Genomic DNA, 21,993 nt, shown 5'->3' with positions numbered 1-21,993 from the left:
AATAAAGGCAATGCAAGGTGAGGTGTGCCTGGAGACCGAGCGGAGAAAAGCTCGTCCCTATCGTACGTCACCCCACCCGTCACCTGTTCTACCCTTGCCCTTACCCATATTTACAAAAACCTACACACTTACAAATCCGTCACGACGTCTCGTCCTCCCTATATTTCCCCTATACCAAATTCGTCACAACAATCCCTCTAACCAAATTTGCCATCACCAATTCATCATCAATCCTCATAAGGAGGGAGAGATGGAACAACAACACAATGTCACACCCACGTCATGATGCATCTCACAATCCAAACATTTGCACAAACATAATAAAAACATGGCATGGTGTGGAGTTCTGTCACCTCAGGTGAGTGGATGTAGATGGTGCGAGGAGATTCCAATCCTATCTACCTTCTAAATGACATTAACACACTTTACACTACCCGTGGTCTTTCCCTGCCAAACCATTGGCCGTCTTACTCTATGCGGTTTTAAGAACCAAATTCCCATTGACCAAACTGTGGTGCTTCCTCAATTTGGGGTCTCACTCCCCCGATTCAACTCCCTGTGCCTTTGCACAATTTCAGGACTGGGTCGTGTGGCTCTCCCAGCAGGTCTACCCACCTGCACACCTCCACCACTGCAGTTGCCTCCGAGCTTACCTGCTCCTTACCCTAACCTATCTACCTGGGGAAGGCCCTCTGGCGCTCTCCCCACTCGGTGCCCTCTCTGGCACTGGGCTACCCGGGTCCGTCCTCTGGATCCTCGGGCCCCATCCACAACTCTACCGGCTCCCAGAGCCCACCTGCGGCCTCACCTGGCCGACATCCTAACAGTGGCGGAGTGCCCATTTAACTACACACACTAACAGGCCACACACCCAGCCATTTCCACGTCGCTAATGCACCCATCCAAACACCATTCTTCCACCACGCACCACAGATGCCAATATCCAACCACAATTTACCTATACCCTCTACCTAACGCTTACACTACCCGCCCCGGGTATTCGTGATGGGGGTCCACTTTTCCCCCATTCACACCATCGCACCATCCACTCCACTCCACAGTTTCCACCATACTCACTCCACACCATCCATTTCATACTCCATATATTCCATACTCCATGTATTCCACACAACCATTCTCCATACACCTGTATTTGCACACCTGGTGCCTCCTGCACCTTCCTTCCTCCAGGACCATTCGGTCAACACAACACACAATCACCATTACTCACTCATACACTGCTCCATACACCTGTTCACTTGCACACCTGTGCAATCACACCTGGTGCCACCTGCACCCTCCTTCCTCCCAGGCTTCTTCAATCATTCAATACAATGCACAACCACAATTGTTCCTCATGCACTGCTCCATACACTTCCACGCTCAATACAACTCACACGGCACCATTCACGAGCATTGCCTCATTTGCTCAGCATGCTCACCGGCAAAGATTCTCACACACACGGCATCATCTAAGCTGACTACTCCCTTCTGAAACTTGCGCTTCCCAGTCGCCCCTTTAAACTAAGCACATCCCACGTCGTTATCATCCATTCTAACCTCTCTATGTCCCCGACTACCTGTCCAATGTCGCTACTTACCTCTACCGTTACCTATGGTCATCTCTAGGTCCCTATACATTATCCTAACCCTCCCTCGGCTAGCTTTCACTGCCAAACCCCATAGCTAGTGCTCATGTGCCCCGTGGTGAGGGATGGTGGATTTGCCATCCCTCCACATCGGCCATCTCTCACTACCAATTTTGCCATCAAATTCCAACCAATCAAAATTTGCCAATCACTGCCAATCATTCTACGAATCATCAATTTTGCTTTTCAAATTCACTACTACTATCACCCTCACACATCTACTCACTTGAGCCTCTCGGTGCGTCTTTACATTATTACACAGCTCGGCTCTGCACAGCCGAGCAATGAATTCGGGTGGTTTGGTCGCCTGCAGGTTGAGTCCATCCGGCATTCACGATTCTGGGGAGGAGGCTTGGTTGGGCCGAGATTCCACGCACCACCTCGGCGCGGATCCTTGCGGCCTCCAGCCCGATGGCTCAATCTCGCCCGGTCGGAACCCCGCCCCCGCTAGGGGGCGAAGATCTGACCTGGCCCCCCTCCCCCGGAATCGCGCCGATAGCCGCTCTGACGCGGCACCGACCATTCAGTGCGGGACCCGGCCCGAATCGCACACGACGCTCCGAAGAGCGACGCGCTTCCGGTCCCGGCCGGTCCTCGCTGAAAACAAAGCGCACCGCGCACGGAGTGCTCGCCCTGGCTATCCGTCGACCTAAACCTTGCCCTGGTCAACGTCGATGCCTTACTCGCATGCTCACACGCATACGCGACCCTTTTCACACTCACCAAACCCGGCGCTCCAACACCGCTCGTATATCCCACACACTGTCAGAGCACTCGCTTGTGCATTCTCCCCTCGCACAAACTCAGGTCTACTCATAACGCTCGCATACTCTTTTGTGCACTCATCCTCACTTTCACACTCTGTTGTGCACTCATCCTCACTATCAGTAACACACTCGCGCTCCGACGCCATTCGTACACGCGCACCGTTCACCTTCACACACCTTTTCTTCACACGCGCGCCATTCACTTTAACACAGCACACAAAGGACCTTCCACGAATGCCCGGGTGCTTTCGCGATCCCAAGCGCACGAAAAATCCTTTCGTGCCATATACAGTCTGACTCACCTGGGCGCTTCCTCTTCCTCGTTCCTTCACCACCTGCAAACTTTCATTTTGGTTACTAAGCACAGCATCGTGATGTGAGCAGGGACTTTGCACATTTTCCATCTTTCCCTGCCGCGAGTGCTTTTCTAAGTCCCCGGTCTTTTCAATTTCAATGCCCACTACATTTTCTTTGATGACCGCTGGCTTTATTAAAATTCTCTCTACCTCAGCGGTCGCTGGCTGCCCCATACCCCGGGTCGCGATCTCTATACCCGTCATTTTACCCGCGCTTTGCTCCGCTTCGCTCAACCAGCGCTTCTCGATCTGCGTTACCTCGTCATGCACCCTTGGGACCCTCTCGCCCATCCTGCGGTCAACCTCCCTCTCAGCTTCCCCGACCTCGTATGCGGCTCTGTCCCTCGCCAGTCCCTCAGTTATTTCTTTAATTTGGTTTCCCAATTGCTCCCCTTGGATATCTATTTTACCATTCATTTTATTCATGCCAATATTCACTTCCCGAATTTCTTTGGTGGACTTGTCATTCATTTGCCTGATTTCCGACATGAATTGTGCCATTAACGCTTGCATGTCCCCAGCCCTTACTTGCGCAGCGGGCGCGGCCCTCGTCGCCATTTTGTCCCTCTGCAACCCCCTCTACTGTGCCCTCATCGGCTCCCTCCATTACCAATTGTCCTTCTCCTTCCCTGGGGTCCTGGGTTAATTTTAACGCTTTTATTTCCCGGGCAGATTTGTCCCCCACTTCTCTCATTTCTGCCCTTAATTTGGCCCTCTGCATTTCTACAGATGCTCGTAATTGCTCTATGAGTAAATGCAGGTCCCAACCCGCTGGTACCGCGGGCTTGGCTCTTGTTGCCACCTGCGAGCCGCCGCCATTTTGTGCGCCTCTAACCTCGTGCGCGGCGTCGCCATTTTGTGCACCTGATACCCCCGCAACCCAATGTGTATTGCGCTCCTCCATTACTCCCAAATCCACCCCGGGGTCCTGGGTCGCTTCTAACCCCTCTTCTAACTCACCCACCGGCACCCGATCACCTTGACCATCCATGGCACGATTTTTTAAATTTGGACGTTATAAAATAGAATTTTGGGCCACTCGTAATTTTGAGTGGGCTAAGCGCACTTCAGGTCCGAATCTCGCTCCTGGCACCAATTGTTACGGATCTCACCGTCGGCCCCTTTTCCCCTTATCAAGGGGGGATCAATCCCCTTGTGTGCGACTGACCGACGTGAGTCCTGAAGTTGCCCAGCTCCCTCCGGAGAGGCAGGTGAGCAACCTCGTTCGCGACCGCGGACAAGATGTTAATTGCCGAGCAGATTTGCAGCCGCGGCACGAACCATTAGCAGTGTACTAGACCCGATTCTTAAACGTTGGCCAAATTGTGCCACAGGTATTCAATTGGGAAAAGACAAGGACAAACGGATGTGAGGAAACCAGAAGGTAAGGAAGAACAAATATATTTTATTACTAATATTTACACAATCAAAGGAACCAAGGAGAAGGAAAGATACGAAAATAAAGACAGAAGGATGGAAGGATGGAAGGATCAGAAGACACAGTGCAATACTAACTTATCTAAACAGGCTTAACTTATACCCCAGGACAACACAGAAGACGGATGACAATCAGACTTACACAAATGGGGAATGAAGGCAGGAACGAATGGCTGGAAGGGGAGGAAAGTTCAGTTGGAGCTTGCTCCCGCACGGGACGTCGGGCTCGACCTCGACGGCCACCGATCCCACAGCAATCTGGTTCCCGCTTAGCAGCGGGTCGAAGCTGCGTGTCACAGGGGGCCCGGACTACGGTGGTCTCAAAGCTGCGGTTGGTTCACTCAACTCTCTCAGTGCTCACTCCTCCACTGAACTGAACTCTGCTGCTCCTCCTCCACTGAACTCAACTTCCAACCTGGTGGACTGCCGTGGGAGGCTCCGGACGACGGGTTTTATAGCGCCACACCCTGGAACGTTCGCGAAACTGCCCGATCGTTCTCTCTCCGCCCTCTCAAGCCAAACCCCTCGTGCTTGGTTGGTTGATCGGGGCTGGTTCACTCCTCCTTCTTATGACAAGGTGGAGACACGCCTTTCTTCTCCGAGGCTTGACCACATGGCAATGGCGGCGAATGCAGTTGGTAATGCAGGCAATGCAATTGAAAGGGGATTCTACCTTATTTCAATTCGATGCAATGCAGAGTCAACTAATGGGAAACACAGCCTTAAACTAATACACATAATAAGGAAATAACTATTTAGAAGGGTATATGGTGGCCTACGTGCATGTATATGGACTAACGAAGAGGACGACCTTTGACCTTTACACTAAGGAGGTATTTACAAGGAATCATTACACTACTTAGAGGGTGATATTTACACAAAAAAAACATAGGATTCTCAAATCCGCAACAATATATATATATATATATATATATATATATACATGGAGTCCTCAAATCGAATCAGCTTGTTCTTGGTGCCTAACCAACTCATCCACATAGTTTTGTCACAAGTAGTCCACAACCTTTTGAAATATCTGTTATATATATCGTTTTTGTCCCTATCACTATATCGTTTGGTGAAAAATCACTAAAAATTCTCGTATCTGGATTCGGATCTTCACCAAAATTGAATCAATTCGGCCTTGTGAAAGGCCCAACATATCCAACAAGTTTCGGCCGAATCTGTCCATAACTTGAGATACCCTGTTCACAGACAGATATAAAGGGGTGAAAACATAACCTCCACCACCGAAGTAACTAGCAATCGAAGATTGTATTTGCTCAGCCAGACTTGTGTGTGGTTTTATAGTACATACTTTAAAGACATACTCACATTCTAATTGTACATACTTTATCGAGGTACAGTGAAACCCCGATTTTACGCGAATTCGGATATAACGCGATGTCATTGGACCTTTTTTTTTTTTGCTCTTTCCGGAAATGGAATAAACTGCTAGAAAAAGGAAATATTTTTCTGTGAAAGAAAAGCTTCACGCACTTGACGCGATTAAGACTTAAAAGTCAAACTCAAGTTGCACGAGACCTCGGGATATCGGAATCAACACTTCATGACTGGAAATCTCAAGAAGACAAGCGTTTCGCCTAGGTCCCCCGTCGGGGAAGTGATGTGAGTTGACAAAGTGGAAGACGCAGAAAACATGCTATGATAAGATATTTCGCTCACAAGGTTCAGACATACATGGTGGCGGCCATCTTGGATTTTGACGTGGCGACCCAATTTTCAATAGCGTTCATCCTTATGCCAAGATACACCCACACACCAGATTAGAAGTTGGAACTTCGCTTATTTTTCAAGATATTTCGCTCACAAGGTTCAGACATATATATGGTGGCGGCCATCTTGGATTTTGACGTGGCGACCCAATTTTCAATAGTTTTTTTTTTTTTGTATACTGAATCGAGGCTCGTCAAAGAGCTAACATTTATTTCACAAACAAATCAACCAGACAAACAAAATATATAAAAAGAGGGAGCGGAAGACAAGATGGGGAGAGAAGGGGAAGCACACAAACAAAACATTTGAGAGCAGGGAGAAGTGTGGGAGGGAGAGGGCTTGGGGGCAGGAGGCGTGGGAAGGGGGGGGGGGGGAGAGGTATAAAACACAAGGGGACCAAGGACTTCCAGGACAGAAGTTGGTATTTCAAGAAAAAGAAAAAAAAGTGTTGGATTTTGGTTGAAATTAGCAGGGGGTAGAAAAGATCAAGGTTTTGGATGGGGGCAGATAAGAGATGGTGGTGAACAGCTGTTTTAAAGACCTGGAAGGTGGAGTGGGATTGAAGAGAGTGAGGGAGTTTGTTCCAGAGGCAGGAGAAAAGAGGAATGAAGGAGTGAAGGTGAGCAGAAAGTCTAGATTTTGGCAGTTTAACCATAAGAGGGTTGCAGGCAGATCTTGTGCGACCTGTAGGAATATTTGGGGGACAGAGCCCAGAGAGAGCTGGGGGGGGGGGGGCAAGGCCAGAGAGGAGTCGGTAGAAGACGGAAAGACCACCAACCTGCCTGCGGTGAGTGAGTGAAAGGCCCTTGGAGTGAGCTTCATCGTGGGAGATTCCAATGATTCTGAACGCTTTGGTTTCAACAGCGTGAAGACAAGCTAGGTGTGAGGCAGGAGCACCAGACCAGAGGGGAGAGCAGTATTCCATAGAGCTGCGGATGAAAGCCTTGTAAATGGTGAGGAGCTCAGGTGTACCAAGGAAGGACTTCGCACGACGGATGCCCAGTCGGCGACTGGCTTTGGAGGCCAGATTTGAACTGTGGTCTTATGCCTAGATACACCCACACACAAGATTAGAAGTTGGAACTTCGCTTATTTTTCAAGATATTCCGCTCACAAGGTTGACATACATGGCGGCGGCCATCTTGGATTTTGACGTGGCGACCCAATTTTCAATAGGGTTCTTCCTTATGCCTAGATACACCCACACACCAGATTAGAAGTTGGTACTTCGCTTATTTTTCAAGATATTTCACTCACAAGTTCAGACATATATATGGTGGCAGCCATCTTAGATTTTGACGTGTCGACCCAATTTTCAATGGGGTTCTTCCTTATGCCTAGATATACCCACACACCAGACTAGAAGTTGGTACTTGGCTTATTTTTCAAGATATTCCACTCACAAGGTTCAGACATACATGGATTCAGACGTACATGGTGGCGGCCGTCTTGGATTTTGACGTGAGTTGCACCCACACACCAAATTCGAATGCGGTCCTTCACTTACACATGCACGCACGGACGGACGGACGGGAAAACCATAGTCCCCCTTTCGCTCCGCGGTGCGACGGGGGACAAAAAGTTCCTTGCGTCGCTTTGCAAAGTTGAAGAAGAAGCAGGACTAAAGCCAAACGCCTGAAGACAGCCAAAGGTGTCAGCCTCGATGACTCCCTGTAGTACCTGTACGAGTGGTTCGTTCAAGCTCGCTCAGAAGGCCTTGTAATTTCCGGTCCTATTCTCAAAGCTCAAGCCGAGAAGTTTGACAAGCAGATCAATGGAGAAACCTCACAGTTCAAAGCTAGCAAGGGATGGCTAGACCGGTTTAAACGCCGTCACGGGATTTCTCAAGCATTAGTCAATTATTACTGTTAGTGTCAGGAGAAATTCGCTCAGCCAAGTTGTTGTTTAGCAAGGAACACTCGATCACTTTTTTAAGAAATAAACTGTAAATGATAAATTGCTGATATTCTTAATTGTTATTATTTGTTGTTTTAGGATGTTTTGTCAACATTGGGTCAGAGTTTGAACGCTGATTTTCTTGAACCCCGATTTAGCGCGATTTAGAACCGGCTTGCTTTTTTCGCGATGACATTTTATGGACCTCAACCATCGCGTTATAACGGGGCCACACTGTACTCACATTGTAATTGTACGTACTTTATAGAGGTACTCGCATTGTAATTGTACGGACTTTTATAGACGTACTCACATTCTAATTGTACATCTTTTGTGGATGTACTGGGTTAAAAAGGAAAACGTGTACAACTGGCTACCACTAGGTGGTGTTTGTGGCCTATGTTAGCACATTCTGTGCGGACAAGGACAATCACACCCAAATGCAATACCCCATCCTTTGGTGAGGATAATAATAATAATAATAATAATAATAATAATAATAATAACTAGCCGAAACCCGTGGAACATCCACGGAAGGGAGGATGTGGTGTATGGATAGAGTACCATTATGGATGGCATAGGGGAGCGCTCATGGGATCTTCTTCTTCCGTTAAGCTCCAATTTTTTCTCTTTAAGTTAAGTCCAATCAGTCCTCTCTGTTCGAAGTGCTCAGGCCATGCCTTGCCGCTCACATACTTTTATTTCCGTTCGGTGTAGAAAGAGATTGACATATCGTTCGTCTGTTTTCAGCTCGTTATCTTTAAGCTTCCTTACGTCTCACCACCTGCTACACCTCTCTGAGTTACGAGGATTTATGCAACGCACCCCGATTATCGCAACGTCACTCCATTTAACTTTATTAAAATGACGATAAAGACGTTTCCTTATATATCCTAATTTAAAATGTTCAAGGGAATAAAAAGACCATTTAGTCACAACACCCATGTTCACACCACTCGACTGTCCAATCAGCGGACGGCTCGCTTCGCCTTCGCCCAGCAGACGCCAATACGATGGCGTCGTAAGATGGCGTCGTATCGGCAGTTAATCGGATGCTTTTGGGCCCCAACGTCGGCTAATTCAGATTTTTCGAATAGGGCTGTACGTGATAAACAAAGAGCGCGGTTCGTAGATCGTAAATCCATGAGTGCCGTGGGCATCGGGTCACTGGGTGCGGCGTAAAAGGGATAACAAAGTCGAGTCCTTACGGTATTATTATATAGATAATAAGAGTTCCTTTACCAGGAACCTCAACACAGGAGGAGGCCATTATTCCCCACGCGGAGACAATCCAATCCTGTGCGAGTATTGCCAACCTATGGTTGTTTGTCCGTGCTCTATCCTCTAAAGCCGAAATGCTGAATGTCAAGCACAGAAGTAGCTAGCACGTACCATTTCTGAAGTCTTTGGTATGACTCGGATGGGGTTCTAACTGCCGACATCCCAGAGTCAGAGCGGACGCTCTAACCATTACACACCATCAAGTCTTCTGTAAAACCGGAACTGCGTATTAAACTGTCATCAACGGTGGGAAGGTGCACAGAAGTATGAAGAAATGAGAAACATTCATACAGCAGGCCAGTTCTGAAATCTTTATGTACACAGAGGTGCGGTTAAAGGGAAAACGTCCAACTTGCAAATATCAGGAGGCAATAATTAGTGTGGTGCACGTGGGCAGAGGCAAATAAACGATTGCTCTCGTATTCACGACCAATGATGCCAGATTGGGGCAGACAATATGCACGTGGATGGCGAAAAGCTCAAGAACGCTTCTGTCGTCGCTCAATCTTCCGCTGCTTTTTGTCAGGAGCTTCTTGCTGCTGAGGATCACTTCCTGCAGTTAACCAAGGCCTCAGCACATGCTGCCATAGCATGTAAACTGCTCGTGCTGGAGCCTGCATCGAAAGGAGATGCAGATTCGTGACATTCTTCCTTAAGCATAAACAAAAACATTTAAATGTACGACACAAAATAATAGTGGCCTCTTCTTCTTCTTGTTCAAATCCACCATACTGTCCATTTGAGATTACCTATTCATTATAAGAAAGTGAAAGGCTAGAAAGTTTATAATTTGGAACATTATTTTTAGGATCTCTTGGCTTTACTCGGAGGGATTGGAATTTTGAGTGATTCTTCCCTCATGGATTTCAAGCAGGAGGTGCAATGACATGTGATTCCATCCCCCCATACCAACCCAGAATTACTTTTACTCCCATTAACTAGACATAGCCCAACCCTCTTACTTGCAGGTCACTGTGTTTCCTCCTCTTCTCTCTCTTTCCTCTTTTCCTGTTTGTTCATTCCCTTGTTTTTTTGGAATCTGTGACCATAATGCCCCACTGTCAATTGGTTACCTTTTTCCCTTATGTCACCCCGCTCTTCCATGAGGCAAAAATCTTATATTACAGGAATAAAACTTATGCATGTAGTGAAGATCTCATAGTTAGGCAGTTAAGAGGAAGCATCGTTCATTTTTTCAGGAAAGCACCAAATTTGGCACAGATGTAGTATGGACCTATACAATTGTTTTCCTGAGGGGCGCCCAAAAATTCAGAAAATTCAAAAAATCCAAAAAAATGTCCTGGATGCCGTGAAAAAGGGGAGAAAACGGGTATTGATTCGAACTGTAGATTCTGATATTGTGGTCTTGGCAATAGCACACTACTTTACCTACCAGTCACATGGTGTGGAGGAACTCTGGATTGCCATTGGCACTGGTGAAAGCTACCGCTACCTTGCCATCCATAAAATTGCCACCGGCCTTGGCCGCAGGAAGTCCGAGTCTAGAAAGATATGTTGCCATCCTCTATGACCGGACTACCGAGATAAAGACAGTGAATGACATGCGCCGACACTTGTTCACGAAGAAGGCAAGAACAATTGATCACATTCCCCCAACAGCAGACGCCTTCGAACAACACCTAAAACGTGCATGTTTTCAGGCTGGACACGTATGGAGTCAGGCACTTGTGCCCTACCCAGAACTTCCATCACCAGCTGATTGGGGCTGGATGAAAACAGGGACTTCTTGGACATCCAATTTGGACCACAATACCACTGATACAGGAGGCATGTTCAGAGCTTACAAGCTGCCATTGTAAGTCGGCCTGTAAAGGCAACTGTAAATGCTCCAGGGCAAATCTGCCCTGCACATCACTGTGTGACTGCGATGGACAGTGCTTGTAGTACTACGCGTCTGTGCGAGAGCCTCCACCTTTCAAGTGCCCTCAATATTTTAAGTTAAAACTGCAACTGTGTGTAACTTTGATTAATTAATACCATTCCATTGTTATCAGAGACAAATAAAATATGTGTATCACTTGGAATTGAAATTTTACCTAAAATACTATGAGAGATTCAAGGAAAATGGAAACACCATGGTGGCCATCTTGAAATTAAAGATGATTGATGCCAATCTTTATGCAATTGATCCCATTGGATTCAGAGACCATGAAAACATGGGGTAAGACACTGGAACCATGAAAGGTCTGCGTGATGCTGGGGTATGCCTCCCAAGCCTTCCAGGCTGCCTTTTTCCCAATTTGGGCAAAAATGACACTGTATCGCAGCCAGTGAAGGCATGAAATAATGGCAAAGACTCTGACTTCCTGCGGCCAAGGCCGGTGGCAATTTTATGGATGGCAAGGTAGCGGTAGCTTTTACCAGTGCCAATGGCAATCCAGAGTTCCTCCACACCGTGTGACTGGTAGGTAAAGTAGTGTGCTATTGCCAAGACCACAATACAAGACCAAGACCACTCATAGTATAGAAGTTATTGAGGGGAATAGATCACAGAGGGCGGTCATGTTGAAATTGAATATGGCGGCCACCAGGGGTTCTGAATTTTTGGGCGCCCCTCAGGAAAACAATTGTATAGGTCCAGACTACATCTGTGCCAAATTTGGTGCTTTCCTGAAAAAATGAACGATACGCCCTATTTTTCGGTCTTAACTGCCTAAGTATCAGGAGTTAACTCACAAGTAACCAGAGGAACCAAAAGTACGTCGAGATGCAGCTGAGAATGAGCACGATGCAAGTGAGCAGAATTACATCCTTGAGATGCCTAGAGGCAGGCACACGCACACAATAAATGGCTGAAAAATCAACAACCAGTGCAATCACACGCATTAAATGCAGGGCAGGAGAATGGATGTTATCTTGAGTGTGTGGCCAGAGGCTTTTGGTAACCACAACACCATTGTTAAACACGCTTGTAATATCAATTCAAAGAATTTCAACAAATCTTTAAAAACTCTGTCACAAATTCTTCACAACCGATTTTGTTAAGCAGTGTATTGATGTTCTGTTTCTTTCAATTTCCATTCGGTTCATTCCAACAATTCCCACTCCGTCCGTTCTAGCAATCTTTATTCAATCTACATTTGGTCGATGCTTCAATCTATGGACACATTTGGACAAAACCTGGTGGATGAGTTGGGTTGGTGACTGGTATACCTGCAACTTGCAATGGAATTTTTTATTTCGGATTTTACAATGTATGAGGCTAGATAAGCTTTTATACAAAGCTCCATTGAATATGGATCGTCACTCAGGGCTGCTTCCCACCATCCCTCCCTAAGCTCCACCAACACCAATTAAACTTCCTCTCCCCTCCACCCCCCCCCTCCCCCAACCATCGACATGTCCTCTCTCCCCCCCCCCCCCCCCCCCATCATCTATACTTCCTCTCTCTCAATCATCTTCCTCTCCCTCTCCCCCATCATCTATACATCCTCCCTCTCTCCCCCATCATCTGTACTTCCTCCCTCTCCCCCATCATCTACACTTCCTCCCTCTCTCCCCCATCATCTATACTTCCTCCCTCTCTCCCCTATCATCTATACTTTTTTTTTTTGTATACAGAATCGAGGCTCGTGTAAGAGCCAACACATTGAACATGAAAACGTGCGCAGACACATAAAACATGCAATGAAGGGAGCGGGAGACAAGAGGGGGAGAGAAATGGAAGCACACAAGCACAACAACAGTAGAGAACAGGGACGTGGGTAGATCTGTGGAAGGGGGAGGGCTGGGGGAGGAGGGAGGGGTACACGGTATAAAGCAAATGAACACTTCCAGGAATTTCAGGAAAGAAGTTGGGGATTGAAAGAGGCGGATTTGGGGTGTCTTAATGGGGGTAGAAAAGATCAAGGTGTTGGATGGGGGAAGATAGGAGATGGTGATGAACAGCTGTTTTAAAGACCTGGAGGGAGGAGTGGGATTGAAGGGAGTGGGGGAGTTTGTTCCAGAGGCGGGAGAAAAGGGGAATGAAGGAGTGAAGGTGAGCAGAGAGTCTTGATTTTGCTAGTTTCACCAGAAGAGGGTTGCTGACAGATCTTGTGCGACCTGCAGGAATAATTGGGGTACAGAGCACAGACAGAGCAGGGGGAGCTAGGCCGGAGAGGAGTCGGTAGAAGACAGAAAAACCACCAACCTGCCTGCGGTGAGAGAAAGGCTTTTAGAATCAGCTTCATCGTGGGAGATACTCTCTCTCTCCCACATCTATACTTTTTCTTTCTTTCTCTCTTTTTCTTTTTGTTTGTCTCTCTGTCTCTCTGTCTCTCTGTCTCTCTGTCTCTCTCTCTCGTCGTCAATTCAAAAATGTTTACTCGACTTATTTTGGGATGGCAAACACTGGCTAAAGCCAGAGACTATTTGCCTTCCACTGGCAGAAGGTCGTCATGGGCTTGTGGACATTCTTTGTCAGGTGATGGCCTTCCGAGTCTCTACAGCAAGTCGTTTTATATTTCTGGAGGCCTTGCCCTGGAAATCGACTGCAAACTGTATACTAAAACAAGCCGGCATGCTTGGGTACAATTGTGAACTCTTCTTCATGGAGCTGCAACATGTCGATGCTTCGCTGCTCCCTGACTTTTACCAAGATGTCTTGAATGTCTGGCGGTCCATTTCAGCAACTCGGCAAATGGGGACATACAACAGTGAAAGGTTCCTCCGGGAACCCCTTTTCTACAATGCCCTCTTTCCTGCTATTCCTCGCTCACATGCTTTTGTGCAACGTTTTGTGAGTGCTGGCGTGAAAACGACTCGGGACCTTCGTGACTGCAACAAGAACAGTTGGTTCTCCGCAGGACATCTTCAAGTAAGAACTGGCATCAGATCTTTGAGGAGCGTCGCCAAGGTCCTACAGGAAATCCTGTGTTTTTAGGCACTTGGGCCTGAGCTCAACCACCAACATTGGTGACCACCATACGCCACCACAGATCTGTGCTAGCTCTCGCCTGCCGGCTGATAGCGCCACAACATCTATCTTGCTATCCTCATCGCCACTTTCCAGCAAGGATAAAAAGAGACTGTATCGTTTGTGTATCTCAGTTCGGTTTCCCTCGTTACAGCCAGTTTCTTTTGGGGCTTGATGGAAAGAGAAACTGCCTTCTGGGTCTCCCTCCCATCCGCAATGGTCTGCAATGTATGTTTCACCGATTGCTAAAAGGACTGGTGATATTGCTTGGAGACTCACCCATATGGTGTTGCCCTCCAATGTTTTATTACATCGTTTTAATGAGGATAACCCAGTGGAATGCCCTTTTTGTATGATTTCTGAAGACCTTTCCCATGCCTACGTAGATTGTGCAAGACTCTCTCCCTTCTTTGTTTTTTTATCAACTTTTTTTAATCGTATGAACTTTTCTTTTTCTACAAGTGTTTTTAGCCGCGTCGCAGACGCTGCTCATAGAGTGCCCTCTGCTGTTGTTCTTGTTCTTCTTGTTCTTGTTGTTCTTGCAGAGAAGACAAAACCTCAAAGCTCCACCCATTCTGGGAACCATAGCTCCACCCATTGTGGGAGAGGCTTCATATAAACAAATATCCACCATTTTATTAACTCGCATAGCTTTGAGGCCTGTTTTGTAGGCCCATGGTGTCTTGCTCTCTCACACAGTTTTCTTTCAAATCAAATTCGATATATCATTTCATTTTTCACAGTCGCTAACATAGTTTTAGACTGGGTTGAAAAAAAACGTGAAGAAAATCCGATGAAAGTTGCCCTTTATAGAACGAAATGAATTCTCAAAGGCCTGTAACTTCAAGTCCATTGAGATATATTTTTTTTAAATCGCGGCATGGTCAGTCATACACCGCCCGAAATAACAGACGGGAAAATGCCGAGATATATTGTTTGTTTTTTTTTTAATCGCGGCATGGTCAGTCATACACCGCCTGAAATAACAGACGGGAAAATGCCGAGATATATATATTTTGTTTAAATCGCGGCATGGTCAGTCATACACCGCCTGAAATAAGACGGGAAAATGCCGAGATATATTAAAAATTCATCCATTTGATGATAATCGTCACGATGAAATATTTAATTTATACGTCGTCACAATAATGTGGAGAGAGGAGATAGCTTCGTTCACGTGTCGCCACATATGGGAAATTGCCGAGATATATTTTTTTTAAATCGCGGCATGGTCAGTCATACACCGCCTGAAATAAGACGGGAAAATGCCGAGATATATTAAAAATTCGTCGCCACACACGGGAAATTGCCGAGATATATTTTCACTTTGCACAAAAATAACATCAAGTAATCGAATCAATAGGAATGTCCTGTGCCTATAACATCGACGTTATAGGCACAGCTGCATCTAGGCATTGTGTAACATCGACGCGGCTTTTGTTTTAATTAAAACTTTTTGTACTTGTTATCTTTGGAACACCACTTGGTTATAAAAAACGCTCTGAGACTGCTCTTGTTAATTTCTTAATTTCTATTGGAAAACTAGCAATCTATAAGACAAGAAAAGCAAAGCTCCTGGCAAATGCTGATATTTTATGTGATGTGGTAATTGTTTTCAAGGCTTTGGTCATGGCAAGGTTGCGTTTGGAATTTCATTTTTTCCAAATGAAAGATGATCTGCAAACCTTTTCGGAAAAATGGTGTATAAAGGGTGGGGTTTGCAAACTTGACAATGGTGTGTTAAACTTTCTATTTTAGTGTTTTGGTGTTTTTTTTATTCATGACTTGTGTGGTTTTCTTACTTTTATAATAAAAGAGTTTCAAAAGTCAAAGTGTGTGTCTCTGTCTTTCTTTCTTTTTTTTTTTTTTTTTTTCTCTCTCTCTCTCTCTCTCTCTCTCTCTCTCTCTCTCTCTCTCTCTCTCTCTCTCTCTCCTTCCTCTCTCTCCTTCCTCTCTCTCCCTCCCCCCACAATCTATACATCGTCCGAGAGAAAAATGAGTGTTAGTTCAGATCAGTAATGAGTAATGTACTCTGCTATGCCTTGTTCCATATTGAGGTCGATGCCACCATCCATCAAGCTGCCATCAGGGGCATACAAGGCTCGCGCCATGCTCGACATGGCCAGGTAACTGCAAACATTTACAGCCAGGGCACAGACCAGCAAACTCTGCCAAGAAAAGAGACGCATCCAAACAACGTATGAGAAACGGAACTACGGCGGAATTACCAAGCGAAATATTAAACATATACGTTTTGTAATGTCCATTCAAAGTTAAACTCAGGTTTAGTTCCTTTGAGCTTAGTCTGGGGTCAATTGTGGACCGAACTATGAATGATCATCCTGGCGCTTTGCATGACGGGTGTTATATAAATGAGTGGGCTGTCCTTTGGAAGCACAAAGCAGGGTGTCTAACACTTAGAGATGGTGGACAAAATAGATCCTATGACATCATTTCAAAACTTGAATGGCATTCTTCGACATTGTGACGTCGACATATATGCCCCCGCCCACATTATGTCATTATACATACTTGTACCAAGTTGTCAAACTCCCATCACTGGTTCACAAGTTGACACAGAATTTTTACCGAACCTCTTTGACCCCAAACCTCGGGACCTCCGACTTTGACCCCAAAATCGAATCAGTTCATCTTTGCATCATTATAAGGCCAAGTAAAAAAAAAAAATGTTTCTCGTCCAGACATTTTTGAAAAAAGGAGGAGGGAGGCCCTTACTATTTACTATTTTCATTTTTTTTGCTATTTTTTTTCCAAGATGGCTGCCATGAATTGAATGACCACTGTGGCCGACTTAAAGACTCTATAGTTTGTCCAATGTAATGTGAAACATGCCAGTGTTGATTGTTACCGAAAGGCCTGCAATTTCATTTCCAAATTAGCAAATAAATATGTTTTAACTGAAATGGCATATGAATAGAATCAATCAATGGAACATGTCATGTGTTACACCAGACAAACTATATTTGAATAAAACAAAAAAGAAACAATGACAATGTTTAAATTTGGTATGTGTCCTTGTTTAATATAAATACACAATAATACACTAATAGTACAAGAATTGTTCATATTGGGGACGACTCAGAGAACAGACCAAAAGATTGATGAAATCCTAAAAAACAACTACTGTAGTTTCATTGGAAGGCTGATCCTTCCCTCTTGCAAAACCAGAAGTGGGACTAAATAATATATGTTTAATCAACAGTTTGCCTCCCCCCACATAGTGAAACTAATGACTATAGGACTTGGTCTATCTTATGGTCTGTTCCATAAATATTAAAGTAAGAAATCCCAGTGAGACTTATGTCAATCTTGTACATGTCATCCATAAAGTGAGAACCATTTTAAACATTCTAACCAACTTACTTTCGTTGTTTGGTATCCATCACCAATGCCATCTCCATCGTCAAATTCTCCACTGGCAAATTTAGCGAAGAGATCGTTCAACGTTCGCTTCTCATCGACAACTGATCTCGCGAACCAAGACTTCAAAACTTTTGTCGACGAACGTATGCTTACACACACGAATATCGTCGTATTCCCTACTCAAATTTGTACCATTAAAAGTATGAAATGCAAGATTTTTACACGTAAATTGCACTTGCCCAGTGCACAACCGCTGCGAGAATCGACCGTCTTTAGCACAAAGTGTCTGCGTTAAGCCGAGCGTGTATTAACCAGGAAGTTCCGTTAGAGGGCGCGATCCATAATAGTTCAGATCATCAATGCACAAGATACGATCAGCAAACGCCCGGAAACGGAAAGTTTTAGACCGAGTTTCTTCGCAAAACGATTTAAAAAAAACAAGTATATATTAAAAAAAAATAGTATTAAATAGTAAATAAAAGTAGGCGGCGACCAAAAAGGAAGCGGGCGGGGACGAGAAACTTTTTTTTTTTTTTTTACTTGGCCTAATACTTGTACGAAGTTTGACAACGATCCGTTCATCCGTCCTTAAGTTATCGCGGAAACGAAAACCTATGACGGACGGACGTCCAACCTGGACTGGCAGACGGACAACCCGAAAACATAATGTCCCTGGCGACTTCGTCAGCGGAGGCAGAAAAAGGATGAGTTGCCATGGTACAAACGTCCAAATTTCAGTCCCAATGTGCAGGAGCACAGCTACACCTCAGGAATGATGCAACCAGCAGAGAGAATTCGTAATTTTGATTTGTATTTTTGTAAATAATCCAAGTGTATCAAGCAGGTTTTAATGTCTGGAATTTTTTTTACCGAGTCCAATATGCATTTGATAGAAAAAGAAGAAACATTGAACATTTCATCAAATGCTATATAATAGTATTTTTCTTCGTCGGTTTAACACGAGTGTGATCGTGAAATGAAAACTCCACATGAATGGGAATGACTGAAAGAAGGGGAAAAAAACAAAAAAAAAACATGACTGAGATACCACTTGCTACAATGACTGCATAAGGAATGGCAACACATTAGCATGGACCCTGAATGAATGAATCGACAGATCACAGAGTTTGGAAACTAGTTACGTGGAAACAGAAAGCTGAAGTGTGACATTGGTGACGTCACTCTAGATAAGGACTAAACTGAGTGCCACGCTTACCCATGTCCAGAAAGAGGAAGAGTTGGATAATATTGGCAGATGTCGAAGCACATAAATGACCTACAAAACAGGAAGAAGGGTTGAAACATCAGCATGGATAGAGAGAAGGGACGAAAGGCGAGCAACAAAATCTGCATGAGGATTGAGGAAGCTACGAAGCGTCGCTCAGAAACGGAAGGAAACACACACACACACACACACACACACACACACACACACACACACACACACACACACACACACACACACACACACACACACACACACACACACACACACACACACACACACACACACACACACACACACACACACGAGAGAGGGCGACCCAGTCATTGCTGGTGAGGACGGGGTGGCGCTGTCATCGCTCGCAAGATGGTGGCGCAGTCTGGGTTTGTACTCGAGGAGCAGAGCGAGTGGTCATTCTTAACGAAAGAGGGGCGGGCGTGGTGGTTGTTCACGAAAGAGGAGTGGCGTGCTTGTTGCTCATGAGGGAGGTTCAGCGCGGTGGTTTTTCACGAAAAAGGGGCGGCGCGGTGGTTGTTCACGAAAGAGGGGCGGCACGGTGGTTGTTCACGAAAGAGGAGCGGCACGGTGGTTGCTCACGAGAGGAGCGGCGCGGTGGTTGTTCACGAAAGAGGGGCGGCGCGGTGGTTGTTCACGAAAGAGGGGCGGCGCGGTGGTTGTTCACGAAAGAGGGGCGGCGCGGTGGTTGTTCACGAAAGAGGGGCGGCGCGGTTGTTGTTCACGAAAGAGGGGCGGCGCGGTGGTTGTTCACGAAAGAGGGGCGGCGCGGTGGTTGTTCACGAAAGAGGGGCGGCGCGGTGGTTGTTCACGAAAGAGGGGCGGAGCGGTGGTTGTTCACGAAAGAGGGGCGGCGCGGTGGTTGTTCACGAAAGAGGGGCGGCGCGGTGGTTGTTCACGAAAGAGGGGCGGAGCGGTGGTTGTTCACGAAAGAGGGGCCGCGCGGTCGTTGCTCACGAGGGAGAGCGGCGCGGTCGTTGCTCACGAGGGAGAGCGGCGCGGTCGTTGCTCACGAGGGAGAGCGGCGCGGTCGTTGCTCACGAGGGAGAGCGGCGCGGTCGTTGCTCACGAGGGAGAGCGGCGCGGTCGTTGCTCACGAGGGAGAGCGGCGCGGTCGTTGCTCACGAGGGAGAGCGGCGCGGTCGTTGCTCACGAGGGAGAGCGGCGCGGTCGTTGCTCACGAGGGAGAGCGGCGCGGTCGTTGCTCACGAGGGAGAGCGGCGCGGTCGTTGCTCACGAGGGAGAGCGGCGCGGTCGTTGCTCACGAGGGAGAGCGGCGCGGTCGTTGCTCACGAGGGAGAGCGGCGCGGTCGTTGCTCACGAGGGAGAGCGGCGCGGTCGTTGCTCACGAGGGAGAGCGGCGCGGTCGTTGCTCACGAGGGAGAGCGGCGCGGTCGTTGCTCACGAGGGAGAGCGGCGCGGTCGTTGCTCACGAGGGAGAGCGGCGCGGTCGTTGCTCACGAGGGAGAGCGGCGCGGTCGTTGCTCACGAGGGAGAGCGGCGCGGTCGTTGCTCACGAGGGAGAGCGGCGCGGTCGTTGCTCACGAGGGAGAGCGGCGCGGTCGTTGCTCACGAGGGAGAGCGGCGCGGTCGTTGCTCACGAGGGAGAGCGGCGCGGTCGTTGCTCACGAGGGAGAGCGGCGCGGTCGTTGCTCACGAGGGAGAGCGGCGCGGTCGTTGCTCACGAGGGAGAGCGGCGCGGTCGTTGCTCACGAGGGAGAGCGGCGCGGTCGTTGCTCACGAGGGAGAGCGGCGCGGTCGTTGCTCACGAGGGAGAGCGGCGCGGTCGTTGCTCACGAGGGAGAGCGGCGCGGTCGTTGCTCACGAGGGAGAGCGGCGCGGTCGTTGCTCACGAGGGAGAGCGGCGCGGTCGTTGCTCACGAGGGAGAGCGGCGCGGTCGTTGCTCACGAGGGAGAGCGGCGCGGTCGTTGCTCACGAGGGAGAGCGGCGCGGTCGTTGCTCACGAGGGAGAGCGGCGCGGTCGTTGCTCACGAGGGAGGGGCGGTGCGGTCGTTGCTCACGAGGGAGGGGCGGTGCGGTCGTTGCTCATGAAGAGGTGATGGCGCGGTCAGGGATTACCCTCGAGGGGCGGCATGCTCGTTGTTCACGAGGGAGGGGCGGTGCGGTGCGGTCGTTGGTCATGAGGGAGGAGTGGCGTGGTCAGGGCTTACACTCGAGGGGCGGAGCGAGTGGTTGTCGTTGCTCACGAGGGAGGGTCGCGTTGTCTTCGCTTACAAGGGAGAAGTGACGCGATCGTTGCTCCGCAAGGGAATGGCGCCGCGGTGTCTGTGGAAGCGCGAGTGATTAGCGGCGTGTGAGAGTTGAAGTGCGTGTTCATAAAGGATAAAATGGTCTCACAGTCGATCCCAACATGACCCGAAAGTAAAATCGAAGGGCTTCTCGATTTTCCTCTGCGATTTGTTTCTGACCCTTGGTTCCTTGTTTTCCTTTGGGCTGGAATCGATACAAAAACAATTACGGCGTCACAAAAACCATCCTCATTGAGAACCTAAATGATAAGTTGAGATATCAGAGCAATTTTAATTTGTAAATAATTAAATCCAGGTGTATCAATCTATTCCCAAAAGCAATCAATCAATCAATCAATCAATCAATCAATAGGTGTCTCAACGCAACAAGCAAAATTATTTTCATGTAGAAAACGCGGCACAGACAGAGAAATGGCCAGACCGGCATCGCTGGCAGAAGATTCGTGAAGACCAGTCCCGAATCAACGTGTCCCTCCCTCCCTGGAGCTTCAACAAACTTCCTATTCCGAATACTCTTCCTCCACGTTAAGTTCGAGACACCAAGGTGTGCAACTACCAATTTAGTTGTAGTCCCACACCTCAATAATGAAATAAATATCTATATTTGAAGTTTTGAGAATAATCTGAGTAAATATTACAAGCAGCCTCCCACTATGAACGATTGATATAAATGGCGGAAGTGACCATCCGATCTTTTTTTTCGACAACTCAACGTAAAAAAAAATCATCTCGCCGCTTCTGGTATTTATACAGCTTAGGAACAATTACTAATTGATTGCAAGAAAATAAATTAATTTTTACAACCGATAAACAGAAATAAATAAAACTCAAAAAACAACAACAAGCCACTAACAAAGTTATCTGGCCAAGACGATCTGAATGGTGGGTCTGTGCTGTGACGCAGCGGAAACGGAAATAGTACAGAACTCCACATTATTTAAAACGAGATTTCAGCTTTATCTTCTGTGGTGCACGACTTCGGGCAGTGACTAAGAAGCTCGGCTTGCCAAGCCTGCCGGTCCTTATCAACGGTTTCGAATGGAGTGCTTGCTTGAGT

The 21,993-nt window shown here is 47.2% G+C and overlaps 1 protein-coding gene across 5 annotated transcripts; it reads right to left on the bottom strand.

The window, feature by feature from the left end:
- Positions 1-9,419: 9,419 nt before the first annotated feature.
- On the bottom strand, positions 9,420-21,617 carry TMEM208 (transmembrane protein 208). Of its 5 annotated transcripts, none has more exons than XM_068127195.2 (6): positions 21,358-21,617; positions 21,025-21,120; positions 18,642-18,701; positions 16,073-16,209; positions 11,821-11,905; positions 9,420-9,737 (listed from the first exon to the last, which is right to left on the bottom strand). In XM_068127195.2, the coding sequence occupies exons 1-6, from the start codon at positions 21,361-21,363 to the stop codon at positions 9,603-9,605; spliced, it is 519 nt and encodes a 172-aa protein (XP_067983296.1). In that variant the 5' UTR covers positions 21,364-21,617; the 3' UTR covers positions 9,420-9,602. The 5 variants fall into 5 exon arrangements, with proteins under 5 accessions (XP_067983296.1, XP_067983298.1, XP_067983297.1 ...); XM_068127197.2 differs by having other exon boundaries at positions 9,420-9,730; XM_068127196.2 differs by lacking the exon at positions 21,025-21,120.
- Positions 21,618-21,993: the final 376 nt, after the last annotated feature.

Source organism: Myxine glutinosa, chromosome 10 (assembly GCF_964187855.1).
Source record: "Myxine glutinosa chromosome 10, kmMyxGlut1.1, whole genome shotgun sequence".
NCBI lineage: Eukaryota > Metazoa > Chordata > Myxini > Myxiniformes > Myxinidae > Myxine > Myxine glutinosa.
This window is presented reverse-complemented; position numbering and strand designations above follow the sequence as displayed.